This window comes from Schistocerca cancellata, chromosome 7 (genome assembly GCF_023864275.1).
Source record: "Schistocerca cancellata isolate TAMUIC-IGC-003103 chromosome 7, iqSchCanc2.1, whole genome shotgun sequence".
Taxonomy (NCBI): domain Eukaryota; kingdom Metazoa; phylum Arthropoda; class Insecta; order Orthoptera; family Acrididae; genus Schistocerca; species Schistocerca cancellata.
The window spans coordinates 299,716,251-299,731,845 of record NC_064632.1 but is presented as its reverse complement, the minus strand read 5'-3'; the positions used below and the strand labels follow the sequence as shown (position 1 = coordinate 299,731,845).

Here is a 15,595-nt window from a genome sequence, read left to right as displayed (position 1 = left end):
AGAGGGAAGACCTTCTGTTAGAAAGACAGAGGGGGGAAAGGGATAGTGGAAACATAGGCTTGTAGCACAGAAAGGGAAGTTGTGGTGCAAAGTTGTAGGCCCCATGGTAGCCAAGCACATACTCAAAAAGATTTGTGATCCCTGTGGGGGGTGGGGGCTATTGTACCAAGCTCAGTCTTCCAGACAACAACTGTCTGTTTACAAAAGTGAATGATTTCAAAATGTCTTTAGATCAAGATCTTAGATTAATAATTCTTATAAAACTTTCTGAATTTGTGTGCATCAGTAGTACTGTCCTTGCAGTAGTTTAGTTCAGTCTCAAAAACTTGCTCTTTAACATGAGCATTATAATGTGTCAGCACACAAACTGTGGGAAATTTAAACAAATCTCTCAAAACTACAATCTGTCAGGCACTTCTAAAATGTGACTTGATCTTGTGTGTTATACTTCCAACTCATTATCTATGTCTTGTTTCTCATGTGACCACATTTCAGGGTTATTTTCCATCTCCCTAAATTCCTCTATGTAAATTTCTTTTTTACTTCTCCCCATTAAATTTTGTTTTCTCTTTTATGTTAAAACTGATGAAGTTCCAACAGTTGTCCAACATTACTTCTTCCATCTCATCATCTCAACACCCCCCCCCCCCCCCTTTCTTACTGGATTTTTCTATGTTTCGACATCTGGTAGGCAGGTTTCCTTCTGCTTTAAACATTTCCACTTCATTATCATTTATTGATAAGCTTTGTAAGGTACACACTTTTCACACAAAATTGATTTTAGGTCTTAATATTAAAACTGGGGGGGGGGGGGGGGCGGGACTGTGGTAAAGCTGCTTGCATCTGTAACAGTACGTACTCATGCTGCCCTCTCCATTATTTAATACTGCCAGACTGTCTTTTGATCTCCTATCAAACACATTGTGACAAGAAAGAAGCAAACAAAACTCTAAGGACCATTTGATAATTGCCTTCAAAATTAGAATATGCCAAATTAATGTACAAGGCATGAGTTGTAGCAAAAGTGAATAGCCTCGCAAGCTTTCAGGCAAACTCAAACAGTTACATGCCACCTTTATGGTGAATAGCAATCTATCCTTTCATAACTGTTGATATTCCAACATGTTCTTTCCACTGTTTAAACTTAAATTTGGCATTATCTCTCTCTCTCTCTCTCTCTCTCTCTCTCTCTCTCTCTCTCTCACACACACACACACACACACACACACACACACAGGGAGAGAGGGAGATTTTTAACTCACACCACCAGCTCTACAACTTCTTTTGATTTTAAACAGAAACCTATCTTCAAATCTGCAAGATGGAGGAAAGGATATAATCCTGACAACTTTTTTTAACCACAGGCACACAGCTTAGCCATGCTATTAGAGAAAAATGAAATGACTACTGAGATTTGTTATTATTTATCTAAAACTGACAAACTTACTTTGAAAATTAATGATGACACAGAATGTGAAGGGGATGGTGACAATGCTGATGATGAAGAAGAAGATGAAATACAAATGGGTGGTCATAAAACATCAAGTTTACTTGAGAAGAAGATGGAAAAAGATTTTGATTTAGGAACAAGAGATAAAAGCAAAACACTAATCTCACTGCATTCACAAGATCAATGTAAATTTACTCTGTCACTTAGTGATGTCAAGGGCGCAATTAAGTCATTTAGGGCACTGGAAGATGACCAGTTAAAACATGTATCATGGACTTTTGAGTAAATGGCATTTTTAATGGATTGGAGTGAACTGCATATGCTTGTTTTTTCAAAATCACTTGAAGGTTTGGCTAAGATTTCTATTCACGGTGAGAAGGGTCTTACATTGTGGGCTGCATTTAAGAAAGCTTTGCAGGAAGAGTTTGGCATGAAAACAAAAGCTGTGGAGGTTAACCAACTGCTGGCTCAATGAAATAAGAAACAAGAAGAGTCTCTTCAAGAATATTTTCCTGTAATGAAGGAAATTGCCAGCTGTGCCATTAATACTTGACTCCTTATTTCAGTATGTGACTGATGGAACAGAAGCTGACTCCAGCAGAAAACTTCTACTTTATGGAACTGGAAGTGTGAGAAAGTTTAAGGAAAAAATGAGGCATTATGAAAGAGCTGTGAAATTGTTGCTGAAAAGAAATTAAAAAAGTTGCAGCAGTGAAAATTTAAACTCCGTTAAGAAAGAGGCTAAAGACTCAAGTAACAGAAATACTACAAGCACAGCTTGGGATCCAAACAAAAAGTGTTTCAACTGTGATGCGAGCAGTCACAAGTCAAGTGACTGCAACCACAACAACAAGCGACGAGAAGAATAATCAAAAAGCGATTATGAATGCAAACAGTGTTAAGACTGCAAATTTAAATACGTACGAATAACTAACTGAGAAGTGAAGGCATTAATTGGCTGTGGCAACCAATTTAATTTATTATGACATGATGTTCATTAGTCTGTGGATACTCCAATTTTGCAAGAAACAGATGGAGTCTTGACAGGATCTGGAAAAAACTTCATCTCTCCACATGTGTATTTTACAGGCATTGTCGAGACTGATTGTGTGAAAATTGAAACATATTTGTGTGGTTTCCAGAGCCACAATGAATTTAGAAATGGTACATGGAATTGATTTTCTAGATCAAATTGAAGTTTTAATAAACAAGGGTGGAGTTACAATTACAAACTTGAAGGGGAAGCTCATCTTACATGTATCCATGTAATACATAAACTAGAATTAGACACTGAAAACTCTGTTAGTGATGAAACAAAGAAAGACATTGAGGATTTAGTGACTAATTACACCCCAATGAAGACAAAGTCCAGTGATGTCAGAATGAAGATTACTGTGGGAGAACAACAACCGGTACGTAGAAGACCCATAAGATTGTCACCAGGAGAGAAACAAATTGTTAACATCCATGTCCAGAAGTGGCATGATCATCGAATAACAGAACCAAGTTTATCTGAATATGCTAGCCAGGTGTTAGTTGTAAAAAATAAAAATGGAGATTATCACAAATTAAACACGATCACAGTGAAAGATCATTATCCATTGCTCCTCATACAAGATCTTTTAGATAAACTACAAGATACCTGGGTGTTTTCCATGCTAGACCTCCAGAATGTTTTTTTCCACATTGATGTTGAAGAAGAAAGCTGAAAATATACCTCGTTTGTGGCACACTCAGTGTAGTTTCAGTTTAGAAAAGTTCCACCTTGCTTATCAAATTCACCTGTAGTGTTCCAGCATTTTACAATTTTTTTGGGATTGACTCAAGAGAAAATCATATTTATTTACATGGACGATACTATAATATCAACAAAGAGTGATCATGAGGCACTTCAATGGCTTGATTTAGTGTTAGAAACTGCAGAAGAATACAGCTTGGAAATTAATATTGTAAAATGCCTGTTCTTGAAGAGGAACGTTGAATTTCTTGGGTGTGTTATACAGTGTAGACAAATATGACTTCCTCCTGAGAAGACAATAGCTGTTCAAAATTTTCCAGAACCAAAATCTATTGCAGCAATACAAAACTTCCTATGTCTGATAGGATCCTTTAGGAAGTTTTGCTCAAATTAGTATGCAACTGCCAAACCCCTGAGTGATTTATTGAGGAATAATTGAGACCATAGGATTGAAGAGTAGCAGAGGCAAGTATTCAAGCTCAAAGATATTCTTTCATTGGACCCAGTTTAAAAAAGCTACAGCACAACATGCAAAACTGAGTTACACAGGGACACAAGCTAAGAATGTTTTGGAGAAGTATTTTTCAAAAATCTACAGACAATGACAAGTTCCATCCAGTCTCATATATGAGTAAAAAACACCTCAAGAGGAAAAATGCAATAGATATGAGCTTGAAGTTTTAACTATTGTTAATGCCTTAAGGAAATTCAGCATGTCTTTGTGAGGAATACATTTTAAAATTTTAATGGATTGCATTGCAATCAAAAAGATTATGGATACATAGGGTTTGTCACCAACAATAGCAAGATGGGCTTTAGCCTTGGAAGAGCATTCCTACACTATTGAATACCACTCTGATTCTAAGCTGAAACATATAGGTGCCTTAAGTCAGTGTATGAATGTACTGCTTGGTTTTGCAGATGGTTTAATTGCTGGAGACAGTAAGCTCAAGAGAAGGATTATGGTTTAGCAGCAGTCAAGAGCATTCTCAAATAATGGCCTTATGAAAACCTTATAATGAGATGTGGAATTCTTTTCAAGTCTTATGACAGAAGAGAGACTCCGACTATGCAATGTAAAATCATCAAGCTTGTGCATAAGAACTGAGTTAAGCAAACTGAGGAGGAAGTAAAACAAACTTATAAACTGAATTTGTCTAAAAAGGTCAAAAGAAGGGTCTTAAATTATGTTAAATGTTTAATTGTAAGTAAGAAATCAGGAAAGAAAGTTTCCTTCATCCCTTATTCAAAGAAACTCAGCCATTATCAAACAATGGAAAATCCAGGATGGAATATAAAAATATTATGAAAAGGGTAGTTGCTACTCACCATGCAGTGGAGATGCTGACTCACAGATAGGCACAACAAAAAGAATGTCATAAAGTGAACTTTTGGCCAACAAGGCCTTTGTCGAAAACACACACACACACACACACACACACACACACACACACACACACACACACACACACACAACTACAGTCTCTGGCAGCTTAAGCCACAGTCTGAGTTAAGCTGCCAGAGACGCGTGTGCGTGTGTGTGTGTGTGTGTGTGTGTGTGTGTGTGTGTGTGTGTGTGTGTGTGTTTTTCAAAAAAAGACCTTGTTTGTCAAAAGCTCACTTTCTGACAGTCTTTTCATTGTGCCTGTACATGACTCAGCATTCTCCCCTACATGGTGAATAACAACTATCCTTATCATAATAAAGTGAACCATTATGGGCTTATCACATGGATCATATTGGACCACTTCAATCAAAGCACAAAGGATACAACCACATTCTAAGAATTATTTAAAATTAGTGAAGAACAGTCTAGACTGCGATGGTTATTTTATTTAAAATAACCAGTTTTGGCCTCGTCTCAGGTCATCTTCAGAATAGCACCATCAACTGATGTTGACGACATCTGGAACAGTCCTACCTCAGTTGCTGAAACTGCTCTGTTTCAGTAACTGAGGTCTACTGACAGTTCTGGATGTCATCAACATCAGCTGATGGTGTTATTCTGAAGATGGCCTAAGACTAGGCTGAAACCAGTTTGTTCACATAAAATAACCATTATGCTCTAGACTGTTTTCCACTAATTTTATACCTTACAAGATCGCTGTTCTCCAAAAATGTTAGCAAAAACTAAGAATTTTTGATGCATTTATCAAGTTTATCATGTGTAAGACTACAAGATCAATAGAAGCAACTAGCAAGATAGACTTACCAGAAAGCCAATTTTGTAAATCCAGTGCAAGTAATTACTGACAGAGGGACTTGCTCTACTTCTCAAGAATTCAAGGAGTACTGCACTACAGAAGGAACACACTTTAATAATGGCAGACTTCCTACAGCCAGTGGACAGGTTGAGAGGATCAAGTCTACTTTGACTAAAATCACTGTTAAGCTTAGTATTGATAGCTCTAATGAGTGGTACAAGGTGGTACTATCAGTTCAACATCCAACAGAAGTACTGGGAAAACCCTATTTTAATTTGTGATAGGAGTTACGATGCATAAACAGACTGATCTTCACAGCATAAAATTATTACAAGGTGTACAACTTTGCTTCCGCCATTTGCCGGTAGGTGGCAACAACTGTAAGTAGCAGTGGAAAGAAAGAGATCGCAGACATCATGCAGTTAGCTTGGTGCTTCGGTCAACATAACCTCATTCAAACATTGGTTGATTTGTACCTGCATCATAGAGTTGTTCTTGATTGAAAATGTCAGTTTATGAGCCTAATTCTTGTCATTTGTGGGAGGTGTTACTGTTTTGTTTCAATAGAAGAAATCAGCAGCTGAGTCTCATTGAATGCTCTCAAGTACGTATGGTAAGGGCGCTATTAGTGAAAGAACGTGTCATGAGTGGTTTCAACGCTTCACGAATGGTGATTTTAACACCATAGAACACCATAATGGTGGAAGAGAGAATGTTATAGAAGATACAGAATTGGAGACATTGCTGAGTGAAGACTAATGTCAAACTCAAGAAGAATTGGCACAATTAGTGTGAGTGACACAGCAAGCCATTTCAAAACATCTCAAAACCATGGGCATGATTCAGAAAGAAGGAACTTGGGTCCCGTGTGAGTTGAAACCAAGAGACGTTGAACAGTGTTTGTGTGTTTGTGAACAGTTGCTTCAGAGACAAAAACAGAAGGGATTTTTGCATTGCATTGTGACCGGGGATGAAAAATGGGTTAATTACAATAACTCTGAATGCAAAAACTCATGGGGATATCCCAGCCATGCTTCCACATTGATGGCCAAACTGAATATTCACAGCTCCACAATCATGCTCTGCATTTGGTAGCACCAGCTCTATGTCATGTGCTATCAGGTGTTAAAACCAAGTAAAACAATCACAGGTGCCTGTTATTGAATGCAATTAATGCGTTCGAGCAGAGCATTAAAAGACAAACAGCCACAATACAGTGAGAGGCATGATTTTGCAGCACAACAACACTGAAGCCCATGTTGCAAAAGAGGTCAAAACGTACTTGGAAACATTAAAACGGGAAGTCCTATCCATGCCACCGTATTCTCCAGACATTGCTCCCTCTGCCTATCACCTGTTTAGATCAATGGCGCATGGTCTGGCTGACCAACACTTCTGATCTCATGAAGAAGTCAAAACTGGATCAATTCGTGGATCACTTCTAGAGATAAACAATTTTTTCGACATGGGATTCGTACACTGCCCGAAAGATGGGAGAAAGTAATGGCCAGCGATGGAAAATACTTTGAATAACACATGTGTAACCAATTTGTTTCATTAAAGTCTCAAATGTTGGGGAAAAAACGGAGGAATCAAAGTTGTACACCTTGTAGAAGAAGAAATTTGTAGTTCACTTTTAAAGAGAGGCAGTAATTTGAAGGAAGATGCTAAGCTACAGATCAGCAAGGTGCAAGAAGAAAACCAAGCTAACTTTCACCGATGTCGGAAGAAAGCCTTGAAGATTGAAGTTGGTGACCTGGTGGGAGGGTAATGAACACAAACTGGACCAACACTAAAGCTAAAGGCCAAGAACTTAGGTCCCTATTGAGTCACAAAAGTTAAAACTAATGATACCTATGACATATGCCAAGAACATGATAACCACAAGGGTCCTAGAACTGCAACAACATGCACAGATTTTATGAAACCCTGGCCAAGTGACTACTCATAATCTGAGTTGGATGATATCAGGATGACCAAATGTGGGATTCGGATTGAGGGTTAAGGGCTTCCCCTGATGAGACTGGTGATGTGCTCCAGAGAAGCTGAATACTGGACAGTAATTTTGTGTGTTCGAGGAGAAACAATATTCACAGAAAAAACACAAATTTGTTGATTAAGTTCTTTTGTTTCTTTTGACAGTTCAGTATTACAGTTTATAACTAAGCTATAAATAAATAATTCTTCATGAAAATCAGAGCTTATCAAAGTGAACGAACTCAATACTGCAATCAACTTGTAAAAATGCAGAAAAGCTGCACAGTTAGACAACATATATACTGAATTAATGGAACATGTGGCTGCAAACATGTGGTACTGGCTTTTAAATCTTTACAATGATATTCTGCAAGAGGCAAGTTAACAAAACCTTTCAAGAGCAGCAAAGTTATTATTACCCATAAGCCTAAGGAAAACATCACTTTGCCAGAAAGCTACAGACCAGATGCACTTTTAACCAATTGCTTCATAATACTTGAAAGAATGCCTTATGCATGTCTAACACCATTTGTAAACAACAGCATACCAATAAGCAAGATGGTTTTATGACAGGGAGAAGCTCCTGTAATCAGGTCCTCTTGCTCAAAGCCTACATAGGCAGAAGATTCCAACAACAAAAAAACATCAGTTGCATTTCTTAATTTAAGTTCAGCCTATGATACAGTTTGGAAAGGACTGACACTCATGGTATAACAGCTTATTCCTTGCATACACTTTCTTCATCTACTCAACAAGATGTTTAGTGTCAGACCTTTCCAAGAACACATCTATGGAAAGTCAAATATTTTCCATAGTCTACAAATTAGCCTACCTCAATGATCTATACTAGCTACTCTAATGTTTAACATTAGAGTAGCTAGTATAGTCAAATATTTTCCATAGTCTACAAATTAGCCTACCTCAATGATCTATACTAGCTACTCTAATGTTTAACATATACATCACAGATACATTACCAACATCTTGGAAATTCATGTACGCAGATAACACTACCATCGGTACTCAGTGTTTGAGTTTGGCCCAAACAGATGATGTACTGACAGAAGACCTTGTCATAATTAGTGAATATGGTTTCCAGCTGACTCCAAACAAAAATAAAGTCACATTGTTCCATCTTTGCAGCAGAGAAGCTCAAAGAACTCTTTTTGTTCACTATGATGGAGTCACATTGAAAGGTAATCCACATCCTACATACCTCTGCGTCACTATTGAAAGAACACTCACCTTCAAACAGCACTAAAAAAAAAAAAAAATCGTCAGATTCAGAAGCTGGGCAGTATGTTGTGGGATTCTACTGATGAAACTTCAAGAATTACCATAACAGCCCTCATACACTCAACTGCAGAATTCTGTGCTCCTTTGTGAATCAACAGTTGCCATACCAACATTTCCAACAAACAACTAAACCAGGCAATCCAAACCATAACAGAAACTATTAGAACAACTGGCCTCCAATGACTGCCACAATCTCTTGCCTCTCCAAACTAAATGGCTGGCAGCCCTCAAATCACAGTTGGGAAAATGTAATGTCAACCATCCCTTTCCATTTGTGTTGATTTCCCCAAATAACAGCAACTGAGACTGAAGTCAAGACACCCCCTGTAGCATTTGCCAACCAGCTCAATGACTTCAACATCAATGATCACTGGACATCACTCTGGCAAGATCAGAATGTCATGAACCCTCATCTCATGACAGGTCCAACTTTGAAGGTACCAGGATTTTCTCTTTCCTGAAGATAATGATGTAAGACTGTCAGTATAGAAACAGGGATTAGCGATCATTATGTTATTATTGCAACTATACTTACGAAAGTTAATAAAGCAGTCAAGAAGGCTAGGCGAGTGTTTCTGCTAGGTAGAGCATATAAGCAGTTGTTAGCATCTCACTTAGAGAGTGAATTAATGTCACTTAGTTACAGTAAGATGGATGCAGAGGGATTATGGGCAAAGTTCAATGACATTGTAAGTCATGGTCAGGAGAGTTATGTGCCTAGAGTAAGTGGATAAAGGATGGAAAAGAACCATCATGGTTTAATAATGAAATTTAGAAAATGCTGAGGATCAGAGGCTGTTGTTGCACTCTCGGATCAAAAGAGAATGCACAAATGACGACAAGCAAAGGTTAGTAGAGATTTGTGTCTCTGTGAAAAGATCTATGTGCGATACATACAACAACTACCACAGTCATACCTTAGCAAAAGATCTGCTAGGTAACCCAAGAAAATTCTGGTCCTATTTAAAATTGCTAGGGCTTCCACTCAGGCCCTTGTTGACCAGTTTGGCATGGCAGTTGAAGATTACGAAATGAAACTTGAAGTTTCAAATTTCACATTCAAGAAATTGTTCATGCAGGAAAATAGTGCAAACATACAGTCATTTGATCATCGGCCAGACTCCCATACGGACGACATAAGCATTCCTGGCATAGAGAAACAACTGAAAGATTTGAAAGCAAATAAGTCACCATGTCCGGATGGAATCCCAATTTGGTTTGACAAAGAGTACTCTATGGCACTGGCCCCTTACCTAGCTTGCATTTATTATGAATTTCTCATCCAGCACAAGCTCCCACATGACTGGGAAAAAAAGCACAGGTGACTCCAGTATATAAAAAGGATAAAAGAACGGACCTGCAAAATTACAGAGCCAATATCTCCAACTTCGGTTTGCTGCATAACCCTTGAAGATTTTCTCTGTATGAATATAATAAATTTTCTTGAAACTAAGAAGTTTACGTCCACGAATCAGCATGGTTTTAGAAATCATTACTCATGCAAAACTAAGCTTGTCCTTTTGTCACAAGATATACTGCAAACTGTGGATGAAGGGCAACAAGCAGATTCCATACTCCTAGATTTCCAGAAAGCATTTGATAGTGTGCCCAACTGCCGGCTGTTAACGAAGGCATGAGCATATGGAATAAGTTCATAGATATGTGAGTGCCTCAAAGACTTCTTAAGTAATAGAACCCAGTTTGTTGTTCTCGATGGCAAGTGCTCATCAGAGCCAAGGGTACCATCAGGAGTTTCATACGGAAGTGTGACAGGACTACCGTTGTTCTCTACATATATGATTTGGCAGATGGGTGGGCAGAAATCTGTGGTTGTTTACTGATGATTATGTGGTGTACATAGGGTGTCGAAGTTGAGTAACTGCAAGATGATACAAGATCACATAGACAAAAATTCTAGTTGGTGTGATGAATGGCAGCTAGCTCTAAATGTGGGAAAATGCAAGTTAATGTGAACGAGTAGGAAAAACAAACCAGTAAGGTTCAGATACAGCATTAGTAGTGTACTGTTCGACACAGTCACATTGTTTAAATATCTGGACATAATGTTGCAAAGTGGTATGAAATAGAACAAGTATATGAGGGCTTTGGTAGGGGTGATGGATGGTCAACCTTGGTTTATTGGGAGAATTTTAAGAAAATGTGGTTCATCTGTAACGGAGACTGTATATAGGGCACTGGTGCACCCAATTTTTGATTACTGCTCCAGTGTTTGGGATCTGTACCAGCTCAAATAGAAGGAGGACATCAAAGCAATTCAGAGGCAGGTTACCTATGTGTTCAGGAACTTGAGTTGAAACCTCTAGAGGGAAGGCGACATTCTTTTTGAAGAACACTATTGAGAAAATTTAGAGAATCGGCATTTGAAGCTGACTGCCACATGATTCCACTGCTGCCAACATACAGTGCGCATATGGACCATGAAGGTAAGTAACGAAAAATTAGGGCTCATACGGACAGTCGTGTTTTCCCCATTCTAATTGCAAGTGGAACTAGTAGTGCTATAGGATACCCTCTGCCATGCACTTTATGCTGATTTTCAGTGTATCTATGCAGCTGCCGGTGTAGATTCGCACAAACCATGGCATCTGCAACAAAAGCTTGACTCAGTGGGCAGCTTCAGAATGCCCCCAATGTGATCGATGTGGAGCCAAAGAGCAATCAATCACCCACCTGGCCCTGGTTTGCCCCAATACCTCCTTCAAGGGTGTGCTACAAGACATCCACAACCTCACCACTGAAGCATTGGAATGGCTGGGGCCCATAGTGACCTGCGTTTGTAATAAAGAAAGGGAAATGAATGAAACAGATATATGTTCCTTTTGTTTAAGTTTTCAATTGCTATTGTAACTTTAAAGTTATCTGTTACAATGTGTGCAAGTTCATTTGAATATTACTCCCACCAACAAACAGACATGGCATTCAATGAACATGACACTAAATAAATTTAACAAAATGAAATTAAGTACTAATACAAATGGTGGAATCAACTGTGTTCACCAAGCTGTGGACTCGAATGTTTTACAACACTGAAATATTAACTCATGAAAGATCTTAATAAAATACCTATCAAACAGAAAAAAATCTGCAGCAATAATGACCTACCCAACAAGAGCATTTAAGACAAATGCAGTAATGATTAATTTTCCATTAACATCTCGTACATGAACCTCCTGAAATAAAAAGAGAGCAAAATTGTTAAATAGACATCATAAAAGCTACAGAAAAACAACTTAAAATAATTAAATAATATGCCACTGGGCAATAATAATTTTCCACTGGCATGTTAAGAAGATAAAATAAATAACATGTAAAGCCAGTTTAATGTAATATCTACAATTTCAATTTGTTACGAACAAAATAAATAATATCTATGCAGTTCCAATACATTGCAAGAGACATAGTTTAATTCAACGGTGTTACAAATTGTAGTACACTGTGATAAAATTATGTCTTACTACTACACAATTCCTAACACTGTGAATGTGTCACGACTTTTGATCTATTATTTATCCATAATACTGTACATGAACTACAGAAACACACCCCGTCTGCAATTTTTTAAATCTATTCTACCTACATTTAATCTGAATTTTTTCAATCTTTCACATCCATAGTGTCTCTTTTCTGCAAAGATGGTCTGCAGCTAAGTATGCTGTTTACTTGGGCTGTGGTTTATTTCTCTGTTCAACATCTATCCTGAATTTTGTTCTGTCACTAATTTCTGCTACTTTTATACTCAATTATTTATTTGTGAAGCTCCGTCCAGCAGCAAATGTTTTTGCACTTCTCCTAAAAATTGAGTGATCTGTATGTTTGTGGCACACAGTCACACACATTAGAACACATCATTATTTACATCTTTCAAGCTCTGGCTATTTTTCTGGGTGAAAATGAACACAATCACACACACACACACACACACAACCACACAGGCATCCAACAGCACATATTGCAGACATAAAGACATTGACTATTACAGAACAGTTGCCTGATGGAGGGGCAGTGGGATATGGAGGGACACATGCGGCAAGGGAGGAAATAGCTCAAGGCAGCAGTGGAAAAGATAGATGACTCAGTGTCTGCACAATGACAACGAAAGGTGTTCTGAGGGGACAGAGCGTACACGAGATATAGAGAGGGGAAGGTGGGGGGGGGGGGGGGGGCGGAAAGAGGAAGGTGGAGATAGAGACAAGGAGAGTGTGGAACTGGGAAACAGTGGCGGGACAGGGCGGAGAGGGAGAGGGAGAGGGAGGTGGAGGTGGGGAGAGAGAGAGGGGGGGGCAGAGAGAGGGGGGGCAGAGAGAGGGGGGGCAGAGAGAGGGGGAGAGGGAGAGGGAGGGGGAGAGGTCAGTTGGTTGAAAAGAGGGGAGAAGGAAGCAAATTATGAGGTCATCAGTCCCTTGTTCCACATAAAACAATGCCCCAAGTGTGAGATTAAAACAGACAAGAATATAACACAAAATGGAAAGAAAGGGAAAACCACAAGAACGAAGGAAGGGCAACAAACACTAAAAGGAACAAAAGAGGACAAGAAAACAACAAAGTGATGCTAGAAACAGAAGAGAGTAAAACAAGAGAGCAGATCACAGTGGCTGGCTGACCACGAGAATGAAAAGGAAAAGCCAGCCACTCTGCAACGCATTAAAACCTCCACTCTAAAAGCACTAGGGTGGAGGACACAGAGGGACAAATGACGTGCTAAACCTAAGATCAAATGATAAAACCTACCCTCAAGAATGAAACATAAAACTAAATCAGCCAATGAGGCAATGTCAGATAAAATAAGTGGCAACAAGTCTGGTAACCCAAGATTTCATCGCTGGGCAGTCAAAGTGGGACAGTGCACCAGATTACAGGTCACTGTCAACTGGGCACTGCACCGACAATGAGGTGGGTGCAGGTAACCGTGGGTTGCCCAAGTGTGGGCAGTGTGGAGCCGGCAGAGGACAACTGATTACCTGCGAGAGGCCCACATGGAAGACTTCCACACATTCATAGTCTCCTTAATGACGCACTGATTGTTGTGCATACTGTTATGCCATTCCGTTTCCCACAGCTGAAAAACCCTGCGGCGTACGTCAGAACGCAGGTCACGTTCAGAGATGCCAATCTCCAGAAGCGGTTTCTGCATAGCCTGTTTGGGCAGCCTGTCAGCAAGTTCGTTGCCTGGGATACCGACGTGTCCTGGGGTCCACACAAACACCACTGAATGATGGGACCGGTCCAAGGCATAGATGGACTCCTGGATGGTCACCGCCAAAGGAAAGCGAGGGTAACACTGGCTGATAGCCTGTAAGCTGCTCAAGGAGTCTGTACACAGAAGAAACGATTCCTCGGGGCACGAATGGATATACTGAAGTGCACGAGGTATGGCCACCAGCTCTGCAGTGAATGTACTGCAGCCATTGGGCAAGGAATGCTGTTCAATATGGCCTCTGTGGGCAAAGGCGTAGCCAACATTACCATCAGCCATCGAGCCGTTGGTGTAAACCACTTCAGAAACACAGAACACTTCCAGAATCGAGGCGAAGTGACTGTGGAGAGCTGCAGGATTAACGAAGCCTTTAGGGCCACACCAAAGGTCCAGGCAAAGCTTTGGCCTACAGCTAAACCACAGTGGTGTACATGAATTGACTTCGAGGAGACGTGGTACAGGCAAGGGCTTCAGTGCAGACAGAAGCGATCGCACGCAAACTGCAATCATTAGCCCTGACCTGGACAGCCTATGCGGGAGGTGAACTGCCATGGTTGGGAAAAGAAGATGGTAATTAGGATGTTCAGGAGAGCAATGAATGTGTGCAATGTAACTGGTGAGCAGTGGAGGGGTGGGGGAAAGAGAGGAAGGTGGAGCTGGAGAGAGACAGGGTGTGAGGGGGACAGGGAAAGATAGGAAGGTAGGGGTTAAGACACAGTCAGGGACAAGAACAAGGAGGGGGAGGGTTGGGGGAGAGGAGAAGGGGGCAGAGGAGAAGGGTGGAGAAGAGAGGAGGGGGGGGAGAGGAGAAGTGTGTGTGAGTGTGCGGGGGGGGGGGGGGGGGGGCGGAAGGATTGTGAGAACACATAATGTGCTTGCAAGACTATTTCCACATGCATAGTTCGAAAAATATGTGCTCGAAGGGAGTTTCAAATGGCATGCATAGTGAAGCAGCTGAAGTCATTTATGTTGTTGTGTGCAACATGTTCGGAAACTAGGCGGTCAAATTTGTGGTTTGCCATAGTTTGGCTGTGGTCACTCATGTGAGTAACCAGTTGGTTATTTGTTAAGCCAACATAGAATGTTGCACAGTAACTGTACCATAGCTGATGTACAACTAGGCAGCTTTCAAGTGTGGCCCTGCCTTTTAAGGGGGCAGGAAATGCCTGTGACTAGACTGTGGTAGGGGCTGGTGGGTTGGTGTATGGAACAGGTATTGCACCTGGGTTGTCCACAAGGAAATGAACCATGGGGTACATCACTGGAATAGGAATGGACAAGTATATTCTGAATGCTGAGTAGGTGGCAGATTGGGTGATGTGTCTAAGATTTTTGGTAGGACATTCTTCATTGCTCTAGTTAATGCAATGTTCTGTTATGTATGCCTATGTGCCACATGTTAGTCTGCTAAAGGTGAGTGGTTGCATTTTTTGTATTTTATCTATTGTTCCATCCAGGAATTTCCAGTATTATTTAGCATGACCCATGTGTTAGTTATTTCAACAGAGAAATAGGGATAAGGGAACAAAGGGGACAAATTTTACCAACCATGGTGAACAATCCTATAGTAGATGACATGTTGACCAGCATGTTCAGTTCTCACAAACATAGTTTTATTGTTTGGTAGATATGCCTACCACTATTTGTTATGAAGCCAGTTAAATCTGTGATAAATCAGTATTTGGTTCAGGCAGACAAAGCATAAAGCTAGCTGT

General features: G+C 40.0%; 1 protein-coding gene across 1 annotated transcript in view; it reads right to left on the bottom strand.

Moving 5' to 3' along the window:
- Positions 1 to 15,595, bottom strand: part of LOC126092039 (protein SYS1 homolog) — a 48,776-nt gene that overhangs the window by 12,482 nt on the left and 20,699 nt on the right. The window contains exon 2 of the mRNA XM_049907442.1: positions 11,789 to 11,856. Within this exon, the coding sequence (XP_049763399.1) occupies positions 11,789 to 11,856 (68 nt within the window). The remainder of the gene's footprint in view (positions 1 to 11,788; positions 11,857 to 15,595) is intronic.